Source organism: Mauremys mutica, chromosome 12 (genome assembly GCF_020497125.1).
Source record: "Mauremys mutica isolate MM-2020 ecotype Southern chromosome 12, ASM2049712v1, whole genome shotgun sequence".
Lineage (NCBI taxonomy): Eukaryota > Metazoa > Chordata > Testudines > Geoemydidae > Mauremys > Mauremys mutica.
The window spans coordinates 2143407-2168516 of NC_059083.1; the positions used below are offsets into that span (position 1 = coordinate 2143407).

The 25110-nt window shown below is 60.4% G+C and overlaps 1 protein-coding gene and 1 long non-coding RNA gene across 2 annotated transcripts in view; both read left to right on the top strand.

Moving 5' to 3' along the window:
• The window catches only part of LOC123346411 (H-2 class I histocompatibility antigen, Q9 alpha chain-like), a 134783-nt gene that overhangs the window by 37738 nt on the left and 71935 nt on the right, over positions 1–25110 (top strand). The window contains exon 4 of the mRNA XM_044983799.1: positions 15111–15386. Within this exon, the coding sequence (XP_044839734.1) occupies positions 15111–15386 (276 nt within the window). The remainder of the gene's footprint in view (positions 1–15110; positions 15387–25110) is intronic.
• On the top strand, positions 16548–19072 carry LOC123346450. The gene is made up of 4 exons (XR_006572990.1): positions 16548–16577; positions 16948–16971; positions 17794–17826; positions 18219–19072. It is a non-coding gene; the product is annotated as an uncharacterized LOC123346450 (long non-coding RNA).

Below are 25110 nucleotides of genomic sequence, written 5' to 3' on the forward strand. Positions count from 1 at the left end.
TAAAAGAAAGAAAGAAAGTACACTATCTCTGTAACACCAGGATGGAAAGATTACAGGGTCTAACTTCTAAAACTGGAGAGACTTTCCTCCCCCCTTTTCTCAGAATAATCAAAAGTAACAGCAAACAGAAATAAAGAGTATCAGAGGGGGAGCCTTGTTAGTCTGGTTCTGTAGAAGCAGCAAAGAATCCTGTGGCACCTTATAGACTAACAGACGTTTTGCAGCATGAGCTTTCGTGGGTGAATACCCACTTCCTCGGATTTCTCCAGCCAACACACAATTGCAAATGCAGAAATTAATTATAAGACTAATCCGCCTTTCTAATTCTCACTATACTGGATAGTAGAAAATACTTCAGGAAAACTTGGAGAGCTTGGAAATATGTCTGGCCCCTCTTAGATCCAAAGAGAGAACAAAGGCAACCCAACAAAGGACACAGACAAAGCCTTCCCTCCACAGAGATTTGAAATTATCTTGTCCCTTGATTGGTCCTCTGGTCAGGGGTTCATCAGGTTACTGAGCTTGTTAACCCTTTCCAGGTAGAAGAGACCTTAACCCTTAACTATCTGTTTATGACAGAGCTCCATGGGGCCGGGCTCATTCAGGGCCTGGCACAACAGGGCACCAGTCCCTACAGGGGTCCTGGGGGGCAGCCACAGCCTGAATTAGTGACCAAGTGTGTGCACAGCTGGGGCCCTGGGTCCTGCCCCCTGCAGCTTGGACCCCCCCCTGCCCCGCCCCGACTCCCCCAGGCTTCAGCTCCTGCATCTCCTCCCCCCCCATCTCCTAGGGGCTCCTCCTGGGACAAAGTGCTGCCCTCCCCTGTAACCTCCTCATCCTCCTCCCACCAGCCCTTCCCCCCATAACCACCTCCCCCTCCTCACCCCCCCCCTGCAGCCCTGCTCTCTGCCTGCTCCTCATGGGCCATCCAGCAGTGCCTCTGCCCCCCCCCCCCCGCAGCCCTGACAAGCTTTGGGTGCCCCCCCTCGCCCTTCTCCTGCCCCATCCCCCCTGGGGGCGGCTCCTGGGATAATGTGCTGACCTCCCCCCTAAGGTCTCCCTCCTCCCCGCCCTGCTCCCCCTCCAGTCTGTCCCCCCCCATCTCTGCTCCCCTCCCCCTCATGCCCCCTCCAGCCCTGATCCCCTCACCCCTCCCTGCCTCCTTCCTGGACCCCTTTCCTTCCTCACAGTCCCCTGCTGCCCCCCTCCTCCCTACTCTCTGTCCTTCCCCCACCCTCCTCCCGCGGCCAGCCCCGCCTCCCACCCACGGGGGTGTCATGCCCCCTGTCCCTCCCCCGCCGCTCTCCCTCCCGTCCCCGTCCCCTCGCTGCTGCGCGGCCCCGCCTCCCTCCCGCGTGGTTCTTACTGCCGAGTCCCGACACCCCCGCGGGTCCCGGTGCCGGCTCTGACCCCCCCCCCGTCTCCCCGCAGACCCAGCCCCGCACGCGCTGCGCAATTTCTTCTGGGTGGTGTCGGAGCCCGGCCCGGGGCTGCCCGAGTTCATCGCGGTCGGGTACGTGGACGGGCAGCTCACGGTGCACTACGACAGCGAGACACGGAGCGCGGAGCCACGCGCGGAGTGGATGGCGCGGAACCTGGACGGGCCGTACTGGGACGGGCAGACCCAGGTCGCACAGGGCTGGGAGGCCTTGTTCCGAGCGAACCTGGACACCCTGCGTGAGCGCTACAACCAGAGCGGGGGTGAGTGGGGGCCGGGCACTGCCCCGACCGGACACGGGGCTCGGGCTGAGCGGGGGGGGGACAGAGGGACTCGCAGCAGGGTGCGGCTGGGGGGTCGGTGGGGGGGGAGCGGAGAAGGGGGACCTGTGGGGGGGGGTCGGTGTGAATAGGGGGATGGGACAGACGCAACTGGGGGGGCGCATGGGGGGTGTCAGTGTGAACAAGGGCCCCGAGGGGCTGCAAAGTGGGGGAGCTGGTGTGAATGGGGGAGGGGGCAGAGGGACCCATGGGGGCACTTTCTCACGGGGTCACTGTGAACGTGGGGGGCAGAGGGACTCGTGGGGGGGCTGCAGGCTGGGGGGGTTCATGTGACAGAAAGTGTTTGACACCCTCCAGCGTGTGAATCTCTTGCTGTCCCCTCCCAAAACACCCAAGACCTCTGCTCCCAGCCCCACGTCCAGCCGCCTCTGCCCCCCTTCGGGGCCCTGCCCCCCAGGCCGGGGGTGCTCAGTCCCAGGCAGAGCCGCACCGGTGCGAAGGCCAGAAGGTCCCATTGCACCCGGCTCTCCCGGCCTGGCCCCACGGCGGGTGCAGTGGGGGGCAGGGTGCAGTGGGGGGCAGGGTGGGGTGGGGTGCGGCGGGGAACCCCGCTGGCTGTTCTGGCGCCGGAGCAGCCCCTGCTGGGTGGAAGGTGTAACTGCAGTGCCTTGGCGTGGGGGCAGAGGCAGAGAATCCCCCAGGAGCGATGTGTGCGGGGCTGGGGCAGAGGGAACAGTGGGGGGGGGCACCAGAGGCAGTTCCTGCCTGACCCTTGACCCCACTTACTGCCGTCTGGAGAGGGGGAGGGGACCAAAAGTGAGTGGTGGGGGAGGGATCCCAGGAGTGAGCTCCACCCCCCATCTCCAGCCCAGCCGCACTCACCCCCCCCCATGTACCCCTCTGCTGCTGGCTCAGGGGGGGTTTGGCTGGGGCAATGTCGGGGGTGGGAGGTGCCCGGCGAGGGAGCTGGCGTGTGTCCCTGGGCAGGGACCAGGCGGGTGTCAGGGCAGGGTCCCCCTGTCAGTCAGCAGTACAGGGCAGGGGCCGTTTGTCTGCGTGTGAGTTTTGGTGGTTTCAGCCTGTCCTGCAGTGCCCAGCCCCCCACTGGCCCCGGTCCACGCCTTCCCCCTCCCCCCCCCGTGCCCAGCTCAGAGCGGAGGGGGGCAGGAGTTCGGCCTGACTCACAGACACTCCCATGGGGTGTGGGTCTGTCTGGCCGTTTCGCCCGCTCGGGGTTGGTGACGCTGCAGCCTCCTGCTTACCCCTGGTTCCCCTGCCCCCCACTATCCCTCCCAGATTCCCTCCTACCCCCTCCCACAGCCCCCTGCTCCGCCCCCCCCAAATTTTCCTCCAGTGATGCTTAGTGCAGGCGATTTCGTCCCCCCCCCCCCCCACAGCAGCACCTCTCATGTGCGCCCAGGTGCCCCGGAGCTCGGGCTCTGGTCCTGCAGCACCTGCCCCACAGGGTGCTCCTGCCCCCGGTGCCAGCCCTCCTGCCCAAGGGGTGGGGGCAGGGTGCAGGGGGCGTCCCTGCCAGCTCGCTAGGGAGACGGGGCTCTGCAGGGGGAGAGGCCCCAGCCTGTGTCTGCCCATCCCCCCAGCAATCGGGGCTGGGGGGGAAAGAGGCCAGTTCTCCTCTCTGCCCCTCTGTCACGGAGTGTGGGGGAGTCCGGCCCTGCACCCCCCTTCCTGGGACTCCCAGTGACTCTCAGCCAGCCAGGAACACAGAAGGTTTATTGGACACAGGAACACAGGCTACAGCAGAGCTCGTGGGCACAGCCAGGACCCCGCAATCTGGCCCTGCTGGGGGTTCAGGGTGCTTGGATCCCAGCCTAGGATCCCCTGAATTCCCACCACCCAGCTCCCAAACCAAAGCTGAACTAACTCACCCCTCCAGCCGGCCCCTTCCTTTGTCCAGCTTCCCGAGCAAAGGTGCTGACACCCCTCCCTGGCTCAGGTCCTGTCCCTCACGTAAAGTCCTCCCCGGCTCTCCCATCCCCCACACAGACAGCCCCTACTGCATCACATCTCTTCTCCCCCCCCCCCTTAGCAATCAGGGCTGCAGGGGCAGGGGCGGCCTTCACCACCTGCTGCTGATATATGGGGTGGGGCTCTGCTCTCTCCTGCCCCCCATCCCTCCTCCTGCCCCCCCTTCTCAAGTCCCAGGCCCCTCGCTAAGGGGGTGTTGGGGGACACTCTCCCCACTCACACCCCCCGTCCTGGGAACAGCTCCCAGCCCTGAGCTTTAAGATCCCCACCCCGGGGTGTCCTGGCCCTGCTGCCTCCCCCTGCGCTGCCTCCTCTCCCCACACCCAGGGCAGAGCCTGTGGGGCCTTGGGCGGCGCCTCCTGGCCAGGGGAGCCCCAGGGAAGGGGCCTGGGCTAGGGAAGGGCCAGTGGGGGGCAGAGGTGGGGGTGTGATTGGGATGGGCCCTGCAGGGAGGCGGCTGCTGGGGGCTGGGAGGGGCGGCTGGAGATCAGCGTCCCAGCCCCGAGCGGTCAGACGTCCTGCGTCAGGCCCAGACCCCTCGTGAGATCGGCTTCAGTAGCCTGGGATTTTACACCAGAATTTCCTCCCGTCTGCGCGTTCCCGGCTCCGTCCCCAGGGGCTGCAGCTCCCAGGCAGAGCCGGACCTGCCAGTGGCTGCCCGGAGGAGCCGCCAGGTTCCCGCTCTGCCCCCAGCGCTGCAGGGGGGTCCCCAGGGTGCTGCTGCAGAGCAGGGCAGAGTTTGCCTGTCTAGCTGGGTCTGGGCCCCACCCACACGGGGGAGCTACAGGCCTGGTCCCTCCGAGACCCCATCGGTTCCCCCCCCCCCGGCTTACCCCCGTGGAGAGCAGTGTGGGGGAGGAGAGGGATGGGTGGGGCTGCCTGACACACACCGCTCGGGCCCCTGGCTGGGGGTCTCTGCATGTTCTGTGCCAGCCGCCCGGCACGTCCCAGCAGAGCCGGCCGGGCAGGGACCATCCTGGAGCCCCTGGCCTGAGTCTGGGCAGCAAAGCCGCAGGCCGGGCACCTCGTCCCCTCACCCCGTCAGACGTGTTCCCAGGGCCCTTCCTCCCCTGCTGGAGCCCGATCCCTGGGGGAAATTTCTGGTCCCTGCCAGGCTCTGTCCAGCACAGGGGTCGAACCCTGGGATTTCCCATCATGGACCCGGACCCGCCGTAGCGACCTTTCCCCGGGGTGGCCTGCGCTGTGCAGACTCGGTCAGAGCCTCCTGCTCCGGGGACACGGGCCAGGGACTCAGTGCTGGGCACACAGTGGGGTCAGGCCCAGGGAATGGGACCCTCCCCCTCTGGTAGGGCCTCCTCTGAGCTCTGCCGGCGAGAGACGTCCTGTCACCCTCAGACTGCGCTGGGGAGCAGCCACGGGGCAGGGGGACCAGTCCCCATGGCCGTCAGCCTCCTCCTCCCCCCCAAGGCCACAGGAAAAGCAGAGCAGCTCTGGGAGCTTAACCCCGATGCAGGATCCGGCAGCTCGGTCCGGTTCAGAGTCTGCTGCTGCCGATTCTCCAGGGAGGGCGACGCCGAGGGAAGGAGGCAGGAATCCAGGTCTGGCGGCGCAGAAGCCCTCAGTGCCCCCGGGAGGAGGGACAGCGCTCGGATTCGGAGCAGGAGCCACGGGAGAGGGAAAGCAGGAAACTCCTCCTGCCGGGATTCTTCGAAGCCACGTGGAAGCGGGCGGTGTCCAGTTCAGAGCGACTCCCAGAGGGAACGTCTCAGATGGACGAGGAGGAGCCAGGTCAGAACAGCAGCGACCCCGCTCAGGGCCGGCTCCAGAGCCCAGCGGGGCAAGCACGCGCGTGGGGCGGCCCTTTCCCGGGGGGGCGGCAGGCTGGGCTGGCAGACCTGCCGCAGTCATGACTGCGGCAGCTCAAGCGGAGCCGCCGGACCAGTGAACCCTCCGCAGCTGCGGGAGGTCCAGCCGAGCCGCGCGGGACCAGCGGTCCCTCTGCAGTCAGGCCCGCGGGAGGTCCGCTGCTCCCGCGGCTCCGGGGCGCCTCCCGCGCATGACTGCTTGGGGCAGCCAAAAAGGTAGAGCCGCCCCTGACCCCGCTCAGCAGTGTTACCCCTGAGGTTCCCAAACCGGCCTCGTCTTCCGCTCAGCGCGGCCTCGACAGACATGATCCGGGAGGAGCGGGTGCCCCCGAGAGACGGAGCAGGGGGCTAAGCACCAGCCAGAGTTCATTGCCTCTCCTGAGGCCGATGGAGCACGGACGCCCCAGCTCAGGGCACGGCAGGGCCTCTGCAGGGAGACTGAAATCCTACGGCCCCTGACCAGGAGGATGGTTGGACACCGCACCCTGGAGACCCCGTGAGGCAGCCCCCACGTCCCTCAGAGCCCTGCTGCGTCCCGCGCTCTGCCCAGCAGGACCGGCCGGCCTGTGTGACTCTGGCCCTTTGGTCTGGGGACTCAGAACGACTCCCCTGGCAGCAGCCGTCCGGTCTGACTCCCCTCTGGACGCCCCGCGGGGCTCAGCAGGGGCCAGGGCTGCAGCGCGGTTATCTGTCGGCGTGTGCAGCTGGGTGCCGAAGGCAGCTGGCCAGGCTGTAGCGACCTGAACTCCCCTCCCAGCATGTGGATGATGCCAGCTGAGAATCGGTGGGAAAGGCATCGGGCGACTCCTCGGACAAAGCAAAGACACCCTGGCTCCTGCCGAGGCCGCCGAGGGGCTGTAAATCCCGCTCCAAACCCAGGCTGTCATTCCCAGCGTCCAGAGCAGGCGTACAGCTGGTGAGACAGTCCCAGGCACTGCAGGGAAAGTGTCGACACCCAGAGGTGGCTGATCCGGGGGGGAGACGACACACCCGCAAGGCAGCCTCTGGTCCCAGTCACCGTGTGACTCGCCGCCAGAGCAGATGGGGCCGGAGCAGCGCACAGGTGGGTCGTATTCTCCAGCGTGCGGATCCCTGTTCTCTGATCCCCGCACCAGGTGAGTTCTGCGCTGTCCAGGGAGCGTGGGCCCCGCTTCTGCCCAGATTGGCCCCTTCTCCCTCTCCCCCGGCCCCTCAGGAGAGGGGGGGTGCAGGCGGCTGTCCCCCATCTCCTGCAGACGGGGATTGTGGGACCAGCCCCAGAGAGGGGACAGGGCCTGTGCTCCATCCTGGCCCTGCTCCAGGAGAAATCGGGGCAATGGGACGTGCTCGGTCTGGAACATCTCCGGGAGAGCCCTGGGCAGCCTCGATTACAGACAGACGTTTAAGTCCCACCCTGGCGGTGATCCGCAAAGGCCTGTCTGTGCTCCATGGAGCTGAGACGCAGCCCTGCCCACCCCCCTTCGTCAGCGTCACCACAGAGCTCGGTGTCACCTCTGCATCCCAGCACGTCCGGTTCAGCTCTGCCCTCAGGCAGGAAGGGGTCACCTCTGGCCATCCTCAGCGACGCTCCAGCCAGAGGGTGAGCGGCACAAACCACTTCCCAGGCACTCCGGATCCTGGGACCGCGGGTTCATTCTGCGCTGGGAAGAGAGACACCTGGGCCCCACCCCGGGCAGAGCTCGCCTGGGGGTGGGAATGACCCAGTCTCAAAGGGGTTATTGCTCAGGAGAGATGGGACAATTCTCTGCTCTGCTCAGGACGGCCAGCAGCCTGCAGGAGGTCTCAGCCTGCCCCGGAGTCACTGCTGGGTGTGTGCTGTGTGTGGACACACTGCGGTGAGTGCACACGAGAGCTCCAGTCGTTCCTGCTGTCCCTGCCTGCTCACACCTCGGTGCGTCTGAACAGGAGAGTCCGGCTTCCCCGGAGCCTCAGCACCTCTCAGATGGGGCTCAGCACCCGTCATTTCCCATAGCTGGGCCGGACAGGAGAGTCCGGCTTCCCCGGAGCCTCGGTACCTCCCAGATGGGGCTCAGCACCCGTCATTTCCCATAACTGGGCCGGACAGGAGAGTCCGGCTTCTCCGGAGCCTCAGCACCTCTCGGATGGGACTCAGCACCTGTTTCCTGTAGCCAGGCCGGACAGGAGAGAGCTATGGGCAGTGCCAGCCTGGGGAGGGGTGTGTGTGCTCGCGTGGAGGTGAGCTCAGTACGGAGCAGGGGAGGGAACCTGGCATGAACTGGGTGCGGCGCAGGGTGATTGGCTGCGGGCTCTGTCCCTGTCCCCAGGGGTGAGCAGCTCCCACCGCCTGCTCCGACCCGACCCCAGCGCAGTGCCCTGCGTCAGCGAACCGGGCGGGACGAGGTCGTCACCCCAGCAGGAGGAAGCCGACCCTCTGGTGTCCTGTATGGAGCGAAGCCCCCGGTGCGGCCGAGCTCGGCGTGGTCGAGGAATGAGACGTGACGAGTGACGCAGGGCAGAGCTGGCTCAGGTGCCAGGGAGCCTGCACCCAGACGTGCTCCTGTTCCCAGCGAGGGAATTTCCAGTCTCACTGAGAGACCCGTTTGCCTCTCACCCACGCTGCAGGGGCCCCTCCTTCCCCGGCTGGAAGGGATCCCGCTGGCATCCAGGAAACCTCCCACGGGGTCTGCCTGGTCCAGAACCGGGGGCAGTCCAAGCCGTGCTGCAGGAGAGGGAGCTTCTCTGCTTCCTCGCTGGCTCCAGTGCAGGGCTGGGAGTTCGGACCCAGGGCTCGGCAGTCTCAGTGTCACGCCGAGTGGCTGCTCTCCCCGGGCAGGCAGGGGGTCTCTGTACTGGGGTATCCAGCGTTTGCTCCCAGCTGCATCCCTGCTTCATCCTCCTCAGGCTCGTTGAGCGCCGGCCGGGGACCTTCTCACCCTGACTCGGGGCCCCTTTGAGCCCCTCAGGACGACGTCCCAGTGTTTCCTCTCCGTCAAGGAGGCCCCCTCACTGCCCTCCCCTCCCCTGGTCGCCCTCCCCTGCACCCGGGGGTGTAGGAGTTCGGGGCCTTATCCCTTACGGATCCGTCCTGCACGTTCTTCGAGGTGTGCTGCACACGTCCATTCCCACGTAGGGGTGTGCGCGCCCGGGCACCGTGGCTGGAATCGTTCCCCTAGTGGTTCCTGCTGTTGGTTCTGACACCCCCGGTGCCGTGCGCTCACAGCGCGGGTATAAGGGACCCTGCCAAGCCCGCGCCCTTCAGCTCCTTCTTACTGCCCGTGGCAGCGTCTGGAACTTCCCTGCTCGCTTCAGCCAGGTTTTCTAGTGGGTTTCTCTGGTTTCATCGTGTGTCGTTGGTTAGTTGGATGTCATTTTTAGCAGTGCGAGTGCTTGGGCACCTCCCCCCTCTCTGGAGAGGCTGCGCACTCCCTGGGGTGGGGTACGCCTCGCTCACCGGGCTTCCAGCCCTGCTCTTCCTGTGAAACGAGCGACCCGCCCTTGAGCTGTCTCAGGGCTGGGGAGCCGCTCACAGGAAGGGTCACTGTCAGACCTGCAGGGAATTCAAACCCCCACCCAGACAGATCGGGCAGCGGGACCGGAAGTTCTCCTGGTGGAGGCAGGATTAAGACGGTGTTGGAGCTGAGATTGGACTTGGCACTGAGCAGCTCCAGGTTGGTGCAGAGTGCAGCTCCCGCCAGTCGGGGCTCGCAGCACCGCCCCTCTTCGCCGGTGCCCAAGGACAGGCACCGCGGGCACGGAGACAAGAGCCGCTCCCCGGTACCGAGAGGGGCCAGGCCAGGAGACCGGGACAGTGCGAGAGCCACGCCGGGCCGCTCTCCCTCGCCAGCACCGCTGCAGCCACCACTAAAGACACCCACGCGGGTCCCGCGTACCTCACCAAGGGACATGCCACCCTCCTGCAGCCAGCGTACCAGACACTTCGCGGTACCATCCACCCGGGGGCGTACGCGGCAGCTGGGGACCTGCTTACACTGCCGGTACCAGGGTCCCCGGACGTCCAGGACTCGGCATTACCGGCACCATCTGGTGGCCAAGAGACCACCCGGCCGTAGAACGGCACCAAGACCGTTCTCCAGGGGAAACCCCCTCTGGTCACTTTGCCCAGGGTGTCCACATGACACCGACACCGGGAGGGTCGGCACCGCCATGGTCTCCTCGCTTCACACCTTCAGGACCATCCACGCTGTTCTGCGTGGCCATCTTACACAGCAGGGACCTAGTGCGATGGGGCCCCGAACACTGGGACCAGGGGGGCCGACACCCATGCAGGGCCCTTTCTGGACCCCGCGGGGTTTCCCCCAGCTCAGGGCACCGGCTCCAGGCGCTCTGACTCAGTGGTCTCAGAGCAGAGCCCCTCCGGTACCGCACCGAGACACCAGACCCGAATCCCGGTGCCCATCCTGGTACCAAGCAACTGAAGCAGGTTCCCCACTCAGAGGAGAGAGCAGAGACCTTAATGGCTCTACCCACCTCCTCCTCTTCGCCGGACGAGGCGCTGGGGGCCCCAGAGGTGCCCCACCCCAGGGTGAGCACAAAGCCCACCAGGACTTACTGAAGCGAGTGGCTCAAGTCTGGGTGTCCAGGCGGAGGTGGTGAAAGAGTCACTCAGGCCTTCCCGGCTTGCTGGGCGGCAGCAGGCCCCTCCTCGCTCTTCCCGTACGTGGGGTGATCCCGGAGCCCACTGAGGCTCTGGTAGAACCCAGCCTCCCTCCCTCCCTCCCTCCCAAGCAAACGGAGCGGGAATATTTTGTGCCTGCCAAGGGCTGAGAATTTTTATTCACCCCCCCCCACACACACACGAGTCCCTAGTGGTGGCAGATGCTGATGAAAGGGACCATCAGGGTCAAATGGGGCCCACAGCAAATGCAAATGATCCCTAAGAAGTTATAAATTAATAATAATAATTGGAGATATACCAATCTCCTAGAACTGGAAGGGACTTTGAAAGGTCATTGAGTCCAGCCCCCTGCCTTCTCTAGCAGGACCAATTTTTGCCCCAGATCCCTAAGTGGCCCCCTCAAGGACTGAACTCACAACCCTGGGTTTAGCAGGCCAATGCTCAAACCACTGAGCTATCCCTCCCCCCTACCAAGTTGGCCTTGTTCTGGAGGAAACCCCCTCACCGGGGGGTTGCAGCTCCATGTGGTGACCCGGCAGGCCTGGCTGGGTCGCTGTGATTTTAACTGGTGGGAAGCGATGCGGAAATGGCAGGACCTGCTCCCCCAGGGCGCCAGGCTGGAGGTCCCTGCCCTTGTGCAGGAAGGGAGAGCAGTGGCCTGGGCCTCCCTGCAGGCAGCCCTGGATGTCGCGACCTGGCCACAGCTCTCACCACGCGCAGGAGCTCATGGTTACAATCTTTGGGATTTCCACAGGTCGTGCAGAAGATGACCCAGGACCTCCCATTTGAAGGTTCCTCGCTCTGCTCAGAGCAGACAGACGCCAGGCTGCCTGGCCTCACAGACTCTAGGGCAGCGCTGAAATCCCTGGGCCTGCACTCGCCCGCACGAGCTAGGAGGCCCTATAGACCCCAGCAATACGGGCGATGCTGTTCTCCACCACCCAGACACGACCAGAGAAGGAGACAGAACAAGGGGTTTGGGTGCAGGCCCCCTCCTCCCCGGGGCCATCCCAGTCGGCTCCTCGTCATTTCAGCACCTCAGAGCCCTCGTTTTGACAAGGTGCTCAAGGACGACATACCAGTCCCTCCATACCAGGATCCAGTCACCCCTGTATCTTCCAGCCGTCCTATTCCTCAGCGCCTGGGAACACGTTTACCTCGGAGCGCTGGGTCCTAAACACAATGGAATCCAGGTATAGCCTCCACATTTTGTCTACCTCCCCGTCCCTCTTCAGGGACCCTTCTCACAAGCATCGGTTGGAGCAGGAGGTACAATCCCTCCTTTGGATGGGAGCCGTGGGAGAGGTTCCACACCCGCCTAGGGGAAAGCGGTTCTATTCCCGTTACTTCCTCATCTCCAAAGCCGGGGAGGTCTCAGACCAATCCTAGACCTGCCTCGGCTCAACTGCTGTCTCAGAAAGTGGAAGTTCCTCGTGGTCTCCTTGGCCTCCATCATCCTGTGGCTGGATCCAGGGAACTGGTCTGCTGCCCTCGACTGGAAAGGTCCATACTTCCATATATCAATTTTCCAGGGCCACAGAAGGTGTCTAAGATTTGCGGTAAACCAGACCCATTAGCAAGTCACGGCTCTGCCATTCGGTCTGTCGGCCGCCCCGGCAGTCTTCACCAAGTGTGTGGCAGTAGCAGGGGCCTTTCTGAGAAGGAGTCTGTGTTTTTCCCATATCTCAACGATTGGCTGATCCGGTCAGTCCCGAGCTCAGGTGGAGCCCAACATCGACCTCATACAATCCACCTTCCAGGCTTTGGGTCTGGTGATAAATGTACAGAAATGGACCCTTATTCCTGTGCAAAGAATAGAGTTCACTGGGGCAGTTCTCGACTCGGTGTCGGCGAAGGCCCTTCTGGAGCACCGCTTCTGTACGATCTGGGCCCTGATAACCCCCCTGCAGACACACCCGTCGCGACTCCTCGGCCACACGGCATCAGGCATGTACACGGTTTGACGCGCGAGGCTGAGACACCAGGCCTGGCTGGCCGCGGTACACTCCCCTTCCAGACATCGTCTGGGCACAGTTCTCACTGTACCAGCTTGAGGCCTGGAGCGGGTATTTCCCTCAGATGAAGGAACCGATCCCCCCGAGACCTGAACCTTGTCCTCACAAAGCCGACGGGCCCAGCCTTGGAGCTGCTAGCACCATGCTCACTGCTGCACCCTGTGGGAGGGTCGCCTTTCCGGTGCCCGTCACGTCGGCCAGACGAGTGTCAGATCCGAGCCCTCCCCGCGGAGCCCCCGGACACGATCCCCTTTAGAGACAGAGTCCAGCTACACCCACATCCAAAGTGCCTCCCTAAGTGGGCTCCCCAGTTCCACGTGAACCAGCTGATTTTCCTCCCAGTCCTTTACCCTGAGCCGCGCGCAGACCAGGCAGGACAAGGCCTGCACTCACTGGAGGTCAGACGGGTGCTGGCAGTTTACATTCGGGGACTAAACCCTTCCCGTAAATCCCCACAGCTTTTCACAGCGCTAGCGGGAAGAACAAGGGGGCTCCCATCTCCGCTCAGAGGATTTTGTCTTGGGTTCCATCGCGCACCCAGGTGTTTTCCGACCTCACAGGGATTCCCCATATGCTGAAGGTCACTGCTCACGTCACAGGCTCTCAGGTCTCTTCAGCCGCCTTTCTAGCGCCAGTCCCTACTCAGGATATCTGCAGCGCTGCGACCTGCTCCTCGGCGCGCACGTTCTCCATGCGCTGGGCCGTCACTCAGCAGGCCAGGGACGACGCATGCTCTGGCTGCGCTGTGCTGCCATCAGCTTGTCCTTGAACTCCGGGCCCCCCTCCGGTGCCGCGGCTTGTGAGTCACCGAAATTGGAATGGACACGAGTGAGCACTCGAAGGAACGACGGTTACTGACCTTCCTGTGACTATTGTTCTTTGCGGTGAGCGCCACACGTCCATTCCGACACCCCTTCCCCCGCTGGCCCCGCTCTCGGAGTGGTCGGTAAGAAGGGACTGAGGGGCGTGGGCTCGGCAGGGCCCTTTATACTGGCACTATGAGCGCACGGCGCCAGAGCCAACCCGACGGGTAGCACTAGGGGAAAAATTCCAGCAGCGATGCTCGGGGTGTGAACATCCCTACATCGGAGTGTTTGAGACATCTTGGGGGCACACTGCCTAAGGGCTCCCTACTCTTGTGCTAGCCCTGGGGAGGGGAGCGGTTCAATCCCCTCCCTATTGCTGCCCTGCCCCTCCCCAGCCTCCTGCCCCCTTGCATTTTTTTAGAAAAGGATCATATTCATTACGGTAGTAGAGTGGGGCTGGCTGGACGGCTGTGGGGCAGTGTGCTGGGAGCTGCACAGACCCAAGGAGAGAGCCCCCGTCCTGCCACGCTTACACCCTGACTAGATCCGGCAGAGGTGGGGGAAGGGGCAGCGCACACCTGCAGTCCTGGACACTGGTTTGTGGTTTAGCTCCCATGGCTGGGTGATGCTGGGGTGGGGTTCACTGGAGGGGGAGGCACAAGGAGGGGTAGGAGCAAACAGCCCCTCGGCAGGGAGGATGGGGGGTGGCCAGAGAGACCAGGGCAGAGAGCAGCCCCCTGGTGCCCGGCAGCCCCGGCTGCCCCTGCTCCTACATTATTTTAAAATACATATATCCGCTTACAAAGCAGGTGTGGGGATGGGGGCGAGACTTGGACCCATACTAGGCACCACCAAAAATTGTAAGAACTTGCCACCGCTGATCCTGGGGTGGGACTGTGTAGTCCCTAGAAGGGAGAGACAGTTCCTGCATGCAAAGATGGCTGGGATTCCCCTCCCTGCCCCACATACTGTCCCTTCCCGCATAGGGTGGCACCTGGTATTGGTCCCCTGGAAAACACTGGGAGATGGTGGCCACCTTTGCTAAGGGCAGTGCTGCTGTCGCTACAAAGGCTGTAGGGGAAGTGGGAGCCATCTTAACTGATGGCAGGCTCATCGGTATTGGGGGGCTGTTGGTTTAAATGCAGAGAGTGGATGGAGGACAGCACCCAGGAGCATGTAGGTTCCCTGCAGCAGTAGAGCATGAGAGCGACTCTTGGGGGATGCAGGGTGGAGTCTGGGGTCTCAGGACTCAGGAGCGTAGCGAGAACTTAAGGCAATTTGAGCAAAAACACAAGCCAGCAATATAGGAGGAGACCCCTGGGGTAGGGAGTGGGCTGGTGTGTGTTACAGAAAGAAGCTGCATCTCGTCACTAGCAGCTGCCTCCTGTACTGAGCCAGCTCCATGTTTGCTTTTCAGGCTTTCATACCCTCCAGGTGAAGTACGGCTGTGAGCTACGAGATGATGGCACCATTGGGGGGTTTGAGCAGTACGCATATGATGGGGGAGACTTTCTCAGCTTTGATACAAAGACCCACACCTGGGTAGCAGCAGCCAGAGAGGCCGAGATCACCCAGCACAGATGGAATGAGAATAAGGCCTATCTTCAGCAAGAGACAGCCTACCTGGAGCAGGAGTGCATTGAGTGGCTGCAGAAATACCTGGCGTACGGGAAGGAGACACTGCAGAGAAGAGGTATGTGGGGGGGCGTATCTCATATCTCATCCAGTGGGGTTACTGACTCCCCCTCACCAGAGATAAACCCCTCCCCCAATGTTTGACATGCTTGATTTTGTCACTACCAGGATGTTTCAAGACTCAGCTTTGCTGCAGGAGATGCTGTTCATCTCCCTGTCCCATCCGACCTTGTTCAGACACCTACATCTGAGCCCTTCAGGGTGGCTGTGCCGTGGCCGCATGTATCGGAATCAGATGTGAGAGCGCGGCTGCGCCAGCTATAGCCCAGGGCTGTGTTGCCCCCTGTGCTCCATTGCCAGGGTGCTGCCTGCTCTGGCCGGAAAGGAAAGCAGTCTATGATCACTGGGCTTGGGGGGGGGGGCTCAGCTGTTGGGTTTCCCCATGCAGGGGACTGAGCTGCTGCCGCCCCGGGGGACCCAGCTCAGGGAGTTCCCTGTAACTCCATCTCTCCTTCCCCCACAGAGCCACCGCGGGTGCAGGTGAGCGACCGGCCGAGCCGGGACGGGCTCACCACCCTCTCCTGCCGTGTCCACGGCTTCTACCCACGGAACGTGGCCGTTGTGTGGCTGAAGAAGGGGGTGGCCATGCCTCAGGAGACAAACCGTAGGGATGTGCTTCCCAGCGGGGATGGGACCTACCAGATCCTGGCCACCATCGAGATCGACCCCAGCAGTGAGACCGATTATACCTGCTGCGTGGAGCACCCCAGCCTGGCGGAGGATCTGAGAGTGCCCTGGGGTAAGTGGGGGACTGGCCCTGGCAGGGGGGAGGTGGGTGGGGTATGGGGCAGTAATGTGGGGGCAGGGTGACTGACTCCTGTAATGGGGGAAAGGATTTGGTGGGGTTATGGGGCACTGATGGTGGGAGGGGATTTCGGGGGGAGACACAGGACTCCAATGTGGGGCGAGGCGACTGACCCCTGTGATGGGGAAAGAGGGCTGGGAGGACGGGGGTTATGGGGCACCAATGTGGGGTGAGGTGACTGACCCATTTAATAGGGAAAGAGAGTTTGAGGTTCCCCTGCTCACTGGCCCGTTCCCATTTCAGGGCCCAAGTCCAACGTGATGCTGATCGTGGGTGTCGTTATCGGGGTTCTCGTGCTTGTCGCTGCCATCGCTGGAGCCGTTGTCTTCCTCAGTAAGTGCCGGGTGGGGTCCCAGGGAGCTGCCAGCCTTAGGCCGTGGTGACAGGCCCATCATCCTAGCGCCTGGTCTGGTGACAGATCATCTGGCTGCTCCGCACTGGCCGGGCCCCTTCACACACCCCTAAGAGTGGCAGTAATACAGACCCCAGCCTGAGCGCTGTGTGACTGCCCTGCTGGGACTGAGCCCCGTGACGGGAGCTGCTACTGGGCCCAGGGCAATCCATGGGAGAGGGGGACAGAGGGCACAAGGGGCAGTTTGCCCCAGACCCCTCATTTGAGAGGCCCCCAAACCTGTGGAATTTGAGCGAGTGGTGCTGTGACCTGCATGTGGGGCAGCATCACCCCTCGGCACCAACCCTGAGTGGCGCTGGGACCCTGTGCACCAGGTGGCAACGCCCAGAGCAGGGAGCAGGGTCCAGCCCTGCAGGACAGGAGCCACCGCTGTGGAGTGAGTGCAGGGCGGGCCCACTCCGCAGTTCTCCCTCCCGCCCTGGGGTCTCCCTTAAGTGCTTTTACACCCTTGGAAGACTGGGGGGCCTTCAGATTTTGCCCCAGGCCCCAAAACCTCTGTGTGGCCCTGGCTGGGCCAGACTCATCCACCAACCAGAAAGCCACGGAGGGGTGCAGGTGATACAGATCCCAGTCCTGGGTCAGTTCTGAGCCCCAGAGCTCTGTGCTGAGCCGTGGACACAGATTGGAGCCAGTTCCTTCCCCGGGAGCAGCCGCACTCACTGCGATCTGCCTTGTCTCCGCAGGGAAGAACAGCGGCTACAAAGCAGCTGCAGGTAAGTGCTGAGCCCTCCCCCCCACACACACCTCCATCCCCATCCCTGTGTGACCTGGTACGTGGCAGCCTGGGGCCAGTCCCGGGAGACCTCCCCCAGCCCCCCATGGCCTCTCGGAGGCTGGGGAGCTGCAGCAGTGGGACTGGCCAGTGACCCTGACAGTCCTGGGCAGTGACACTAACACCATGGCCGGGCCTGGGTGCTCTGTGTAGGTCGCCCATCACCGTGGTGTCTGGGCACAACAGCAAAACACCAACACTGGCTCAGAGTCACTGGGGTGTGTACGTGTATAACCAGTGTGGGGCGGGGAGAGGAGAACAGGGACCCTGCGTTCCCGAGACACTGACCCCAGCTTCCTTCTCCCCCACAGCTCACGAAGGCTCCTCCACCTCTGGTAGGTGATGGGCGGGTGACGCTAGCCCAGGGCACGGGCTGGGGCCTGAGGACTCAGGGGGGAGGCACAGGACGTGTTAACACATCCCAGGTTCCCTCTGTCGGGTGGGGGGTCCCTGCTGTTTCGGTGACACGGGGGGTTTGGCTGCATGGGGAGATTGACCGGCAGAGCTAAATTATTCAGCCACAGCTGTGCTAGTCGATTTCCCCTGATTAGGCTGAGTTCAAAGGAGCCTAGGGGAGTTACTGGAAGTCAGTGGAGTGTCAGCACCCAACTCCCCTCGGCTGCGTTGAAATTCCCAGCCCCGGTCTGCGGCAGCCCGTGACATTGGTAGGGGCGCACACCCCTCGTGCCCGACCAGCCGTGTGTGTTTCCCGTGGGGTTGGGCTGCGTCTGACCCCTCGGAGCAGCATTTCGCCCTGGCGCTGTCTGGCCTGGGTCTAACCCCGCCCCCTCCTGCTGTGGCTGGGAGCTGGGTTTGGCGCGGATGGGACGGGACGTGTTGCACACTGAACCGGGGGTAATGGAGGATCCGCAGCCCCACTGATTTCAATGGGGTTTGGGCTCCTGAGAGTCCCACCTCCGTAGGTACAAGTCCCCAATGGGGGGCGGCGCAGGGATCTGAGCTTCGGGGAGCAGTAACCAGCCCTGACCCCCGCTGGCTCACCCTGCGCCGCCCCTCACATCAGGGCAAAGTGCAGCTGCTCAGCTGGGGCAGCGTCACCCCCACCCTGCAACAGGGTAAATGCTGACAGGAGGAGCTGGGCGGGGATCAGGACTGGAGACGCTAACACCCCCCTTCTCCTTCTTCTCCCCTCCCAGGAAGAGATCAGGGATTGGATGCTGGTGTCAAGGGTAAGTGAGGGGGAGACCAGTGGAGGGGGACCCCTGCCCAGAGTCCCCCGGGCCCTGCCCCTCTGACCAGCTGGCCCCAGGGAGCCCTGCCCTGATCTCCCTGCAGTGGGGGTGCTGAGTGCGGGGGCAGGTCTGAATTTCCCCTCTGCAGGGACTCTGGGAGGGGGTTGGGATGTCCCTGGCTCTAGGGGAAGGGGTCAGGATGCTGTGCTGGCCGCCGGGAGCAGTGATCGCTGTCGCTCAGTGGGACGGTGATCGGCTTTCCGGTCTCCTCCCCCTCAGCCCAGCCAGAGCTTCACCCCGAGCGCCAGATGGGCCCAGTACCGTAGCTGGCACTGCTGGGTCTGCTCACCCTGACCCCGGCACCGACTGTCCCTGTCTCATGTCTGCAGCGTAACGGAGCCCGTCGGCCCCTGTGCAGCCGGCTGGGGGGGATCCCAGACACGAGAAACCGGAGCAGATCAGGCTCCTGGGATTGCCACAGCCCAGCAGCACCTTCCACAGCCTGATTAAAGCCTTTGCCTTGATTGTACCCGAGCTAAACGCCCGGCTGCGAGACAGCAACTGCGGCATTCGCTTTAGAATTGAAACCTCCGTGGCTGCAGACGGCCAGGGATGGTCGGGGTCACTTATTGTTTGATTGCTACAGAACTAGCTTGTTTTAAAACTTAAATCTATGAGGATCTTGTTTGTATAGAAAAATAACCAGGGGTGGCTGGACTGAATTGTTAGCGATGGGCTGTACCCAGCACACACTGTTCTGTTCGCTTTGATTGTAACTTAGCCCCTGTTTTCTGTTTCTGTGGTGATTAAGATATTGTTCTTTTTACTGCTGCAGCTTCCTGTGTAATGGAATAAATCCTGAGTCACTCCTTGTCTACATTACAATTTGCACTGGTGTAACCATAAAGGTGTGTAATTAAACTGAGTTAGTTAAATCCCTGTGTAGACCAACATGGTCCGTTGTAGAAATGGCATTTTTTTTATTTAAAGTGATTCCCGAGAGACTCTTAAGCAACACCAGAAAAAAGCCACCTCTTCTACTAGAATCAGTGTCCACTACCTGATCTGGTTCAAGTTTGCATGTAGACAAAGCCTAAGCTGGCACCAGTTCTGCTCCCAAATGGGTCGATTTTGTGTGTGACGGTTGTAATTTATTTTTTTTTTGATTGGTTAAGGTTTTAACAACTGCTTTAAATAGCAACACTGTTAATCTCTTGGCGATTTTATGTGGACACAATAAATGAGTTTGGTTTTTAATCTCTCTCCTCAGCCCGTTTGGAGATTCTGTATAATGGAGGGTGAATAATGGGTGTTGGGCAGGGGTGGGACTGGGCAGCAGCAGTGCTGATAGACACAGGTGCCCAGAGCTGCCCTGTCCTGAGTGACAGGGTGACTGATGGGCTGACACAGGCCAGGCTTCCCCTGTTGAATGCTCATTGGATGCAGGGCAGAGATGAGGGGTCATGAACATTACAGGGAATTTGACCCAGAGGGAGAGTTCCAAGAGCCCCTAAGGGATTCAGCATGAGATGCAGGAAGCTGTGGCCACCAGTGCTCTAGGATCCAAGTGCCATATTGCCCCAAGTGGGGGCACACGGCCTGGGTGATGCACGCAGTAAGCCCCTGGCTAGAATAGGGTTCCGATACTGTAACAAGGATGGGGGGTGTCAAGGCTGATTCCCCACTCTGGCACTCTGAGTGCAGAAGGTGGGGACCCGCAAGGACTCTTAAAATTAATACTGGCCACTCCAGGCTTGTATTAAACCCCCAAGGTGACAGCTTCTCTCTGATCTTGGATGGGTTGATGTTGCCACACCCGAGTGCAAAACCCCTTTGAGAGCCCAGGAAGGTGCACCCTCAAGCCCTTTCTCTCTCTCTGATGCATGCATGCACACATGCCTGGGGAAGAGCCAAGAAAGGGAGGGAATCAGCTGTTGCCACCAGCTACTTAAACAACATGTGCACAAACCTCTTAAGACACAAAAATCCAATTCTGTTCTTAAAGGTAAATTTTAATAATAAAAAAGAAAAATACATCTGGAAACTCACACTATTGATAGATTTTTAAAGAGCAATTACAAGGATTAAGCACCAAGAATAGCTCTCTTGAGGTCCAGCTTAAAGTTTACAAGCAAAATAAAAGCACCTGGGGTTAGTACAGAGAAATCCACAAGCCATAAAGGAATAAAAGAGATTAATCGCGCCTTCCTAGACATTCCCTGATCTACTTACGTATCTGGGTTTCAAACGAGCAGTTTCTAGGGATACTGATTTTTTTTCATACCTGGCCCAAGCTTCTTATAGCATTGCTGCTCTGTTCCCTCTCTCCGGGAGAACAACAACAAACAGATAAAAGGGGAGTTTTTTCTTAATTTTAAAAAGTTCTAGCCTTCCCATTGGCTCCTTTGGCCAGGTGACCACTCCCTTCCGTTTACCTATGCATGCAGTCAGACTTTTTAACCCTTTACAGATAAAGCAAGTAGAGAACAGCTACTAAGAGGGATTTTATAGCTACTGGGTGTCCATAAAAGGGACCTTCCCCCGCTTCATTTATCTCGGAGGGGGCTCTGAAACAGCCCTGCTCAGGGTTAGAGGACCGGGGCCAGCTGTAGATGGTGAATTTTTCAGAGGGCAGCAACTCAGCTGCAGCCATCCCTTCCTGTAGCTAACAGGCTCTGCGGGGTGGGTGTATGGGACCAGGCACTGTATTGAGTGGGTGTCTGCTTTTACCATTCATTTCTCTTACCCCAATAAATACCAGTGTGTGATGGGATCCCCCTGGGGTGCAGCCTGGGACTGGGACCGTTGTGCCCCCTGAACTCTCTCCAGCCTGGGCTCTCTCTCACTGTGCCCTGCTAATGACAAGCAGCAAACTCCTCCAGGTGCTGTTATCTCTCAGCATAACCATATGTGGAACCCCCACGCCCAGCTAGATTGTGTCAAAGTTAGACTCAGGACTCACAGTTTGTCAGACCACTCTGTTTTATTAGCACAGCGCTCTGCTAATGACACCCAGATAATGTGAGCACCATGCAAGACACAAACTATCTTATTTATACTGATAAAAGGGTGAGAACTTAAGATAATAAAGGAAGCAGAATCAGATAAGTTTACCTGGGCTAGGCATGCATATCTTATTTCCTTACTAACTATTACCGATCTTCTGTTAACGTTTCGCCATTAGCACCATTGTTTATGCCTAATGTTTCTTTTCCTGGCACCTGTATTTCAACGTTTCTTATTTCTGCTTAAAGGTACATACAGCATTTCTTTAATCCATTCTTATTTTTACAATATAATTCATTCTACTTTCACAATTGCATGTGTCACGGACTCACAGATGGTGCCCACTCGTGGCCCCGTGCGGTCCGTGGGGGGTGCCCCTTCCAGTGCGACAGCCCTTCTCGGGGGGCCCCTCTCCCGGGGTCAGGCCCCTCCACCTCCTGGAGCCGCATCTCTCTGAGCCTCAGCACATCTGTCTCTGCCGTGGGCCCCCTCAGGGAGTCCCCTCACTCTGGGCCCCCCAGGGCCTCCACCCCCGAAGGAGATTATGTCCCCCCCCCCCCCCCCGCACCCGGTTCTCTAGCCCGGAGCGACTCTCCCCCAGCGTAACACAGGAGGTTTATTGAGGGTTGAACCCAGCACAGGAAACTCTCCGGGCCTCAGGCCTGGCCTCCCTCAGCCCAGCACATCCCAGTCCCCCTGCAGCCAGGGGGGCTCTGCCTGCTCCCCCCTCCAGCCCCGAGCCCCCCTGCTTCCCAGCTGGGCCTCTGATACCCCGGCCACAAGCCCCCTCTGTCCATTGGCTTCTCTCCAGGGAAACAGGGTCATAAATGGAAGGCCTGGGTCTCCTCTCCTCTCAGCCCCCCCTCTGGCCCCTCTGGCTGGAGCCGGCTGGTCAGGTCACCGGGGTCCTCTCCCCGCAGCCCATTGTCCTCCCACTGGCCAGAACCGACTGTGACTCCTGAGCTGGGACTTCAGGTCACCAGTCGCTGGGGTCTCCATCCTCCAGGCCATCGGCCGGGGTCCCGAGTTCCCTCTCCGGTCCTGTGTCCCAACAAACTCCCTCTCCCCTCCCCTCGTTAAACCAGTAACACCCAGGGACACTGAGTCCCAGCCCCCTGCCTGCAACCCACTGGAAAACACAGAAAACAAGAAAACCCCCCACTTCGTCACAACATGGCTGCTCCCAGAGCCACTCATGAATGACACAGTGAGGCAGCAACCAGATCTCCCCAGCTCCCAGCACTGTATCTCAGGAATATGCCATGTATATTATTAATTGGTTTGCCACTTCATCACTGGAAAGTGGAGCTACACCAGCCTTTGATAACTGAGCAATTTACCAGTCACGTCAGGCAAACTCACTGGTAAAGTTAAACAGGTCAACAAGTTTATTGGCTACAAAAGATAGATTTTAAGTGATTTTAAGTGATAGGCAAAAAGTCCGAGTTAGTTACCAAAAGAAAAGAAAATATAAGCCCGTAGTCTAAATTCTCAACCCTATTAGACTGGGCAGCAACTAGATTAAGCAATTCTTCTTCGAGTGATTGCTCCGGTGTATTCCACAGTTGGTGTGTGTGCTCGCCACGTGCACTGGTGCCGGAAGTTTTTCGCTCAGCAGTACCTGTACTGGGGGAGCACCACTGCGACCCCTGGAGTGGCGCTTCTATATCATGCTATAAGGGGGGGCTGCGCTCTCCCCCCACCCTCAGTGCCTTCTTGCCGCCAGTGAAGGTAGTCGGAACTTCGTGCTCCAGCTCTGCTGCAGCACTTCTAGCCTTAGCAGTACAACTTTTCTTAGTAGTCTGATTTTCTAGTTAGTTGCCTGGCTCGGGTCGGCACTGCTCCCCTGCTAAGAAGCAAGAGAAGACTCTGCAGCGCCAAGAGAAGGATGGGGTGAGGCTGCACCCGAGCTGAGCAACCCACAATCCCCCTCGGGACCCAGACCTCCGACTCGCACTGAGCGGAGTAGTGCGGTCCCTTCTGTGCGTGCCTCTCCTTCGGTGAGGATACCGTCGACGCTGGCGGCAGCGCAGGCAGTGCGTGACATCCTCGCCTTCTGTTGCCAACTGCGCCACCTGAGACAGGCCCTTGCTCCAGAGGGAAGCTGCCGCTGGGAGCTCATCGACCCTCCCCAGTTCAGCATAGTCCTCCGAGGCTGAGTTGCCTACACGTTCTGTGAGGCCATTTCGTAGCCCGCGTCAGACTCTGAGTCCCACCCCCTCCGCATGCAAACCACTGGGGAAAACACGGAAAAACAAGAAAATCCCCCACTTTGTCACATCGTGCTAGGAGTTATCACAGAGGTTGGCAACCTTTCGGAAGTGCTGTGCCGAGTCTTCATTTATTCACTCTAATTTAAGGTTTCGTGTGCCAGTCATACATTTTAACGTTTTTAGCAGGTCTCTTTCTATAAGTCTATAATATAGAACTAAACTATTGTTGTATGTAAAGTAAATAAGGTTTTAAAAATGTTTAAGAAGCTTCATTTAAAACTAAATTAAAATGCAGAGCCCCCCGGACTGGTGGCCAGGACCCGGGCAGTGTGAATGCCACTGAAAATCAGCTCACGTGCCGCCTTCGGCACCCGTGCCACAGGGTGCCGACCCCGGGTTCTCATTTATCCCTCACCACAGAGTGGGCGGGGGTGGTTAATTCATTACATTAGGAAAGTGCTTGGAGACCCTGGCACGAAGGACAGGTTCTTGGGCTCCATACAGGGGTCACGGGAAGGTCTCGGGCCTGGGGGCTGCAGGAGGTCGGATGAGATGAGCTCACGGTGCCGTCTGGCCTTAGAATTCATGTAATAAATACGTCTCTAGAGGAGGGGCCAGAGATAGGCAGAGAATGAATGTGTGTGTTAGTTAATTGCTGCTCTTGGTCATTAAAGCCCCTGGGGCCAAGTTCTCAGCGGGCCAAACTCCCACCCAGGTTCCCCACTGCGCCCATTCACTTTCCCTGGCCAGCCTACCCAGCTACCGGTGACGAGCGACAGGTCTGTGTGTTGCTATTGGCGGGGACATTCCCCTCTCAGCCAATCCCTGCAGGCGGGAGGTACCCACTCCGTCCTTAATTAGTAATGAAAGCGCTGCCAGGGATCAAGGAATTGTTTTACTTTCATAACTGACTTGAGGCCAGAGGGACCCTGCCAGGCTGGCGGAGCCGGCGCTGTGAACTGCCCGGCCCGGCGGGGCCAGGGTTCAGCCCTGCTCCCACTGCTACTAGCTGGGCGTTGGCTTCAGTTCTCGCACTGCAGGGACCAGATGGCTGGCACCTGGCTGCACATGGCCCAGCCAGACGATGGGGGAAGGAGCTAATTCCTGAAATGGATATGGGGGCAGTGATGGCCCTGGCACTGCGCCTGCTGCTGCTGGGGGCAGTGCCCAGCCAGGGGAGCGGCTCCGGTGAGTATGGGGGGGGGGTCAAACCCCCCAGGCTGGGCTTGGGGTGTGAAATGGGCAGCCAGTCCATGGGGGTGCAGGGAGGGGGGAGATGGAGGTGGGGGTGGCAGTTCTGGGCTCTGCGTTCAGACCAGAGCTCAGCCTGGTTCTGGCTGGCGACTGACAGTGATAACCACGCTGCACACTCGCCCAGCACTGTGGTTACTGTTACGGAACAGTTACATTGCCATAGTGACGGGCGAGGGTCCAGGCCCTGTTGTGCCAAGCACTGCACACGCTGACGAGCCCGTCGCTGCCCCAGGAGGCTCCCAGACTGTGGGGGATCCCCAGTGCCAGGCGCTGCCAGGCTGTGTGTGTTTCATTCCCCCATATCAGGGCAGGGGAGGGCTTTGGGACATGATTCCTGTTTGCAGAACTCCGGCTGTAAGGCAGTGGCTATATAGAGAGCTTACAGAGGCACAGCGGTAAGCTCTCTTGCAGAGCTGTTATAAGCCAATGGGAGAGAGTTCTCTTCTCAACATAATGCACCCTCAGCAAGTGGTGCCGTGTAACCCCTTTGGGGTTTAGAGAGCATGGCCCCTTTACATCTTTTTCCTAAGGGGGGACGGGGAGCAGTAGAGAAAGGAAGGAAACTCCAGGGCGTGGCTCTGGCGCTCCAGAGAGAGAAGGGCTGAGTGTAACTTTAGCACCCTCGTGGTCTCGATGGAGTCTGCTCTGCAGGCAGCTCTGGCCAAGAGGAGGCGCGCGCAGGAACGCAGCAGGAGAAATCCCATCTTTTCATGTATTTATACCTGCTCCTGCATTTTCCACTCCATGCATCTGATGAAGTGGGTTCTAGCCCACGAAAGCTTCTGCCCAAATAAATGTGTTAGTCTCT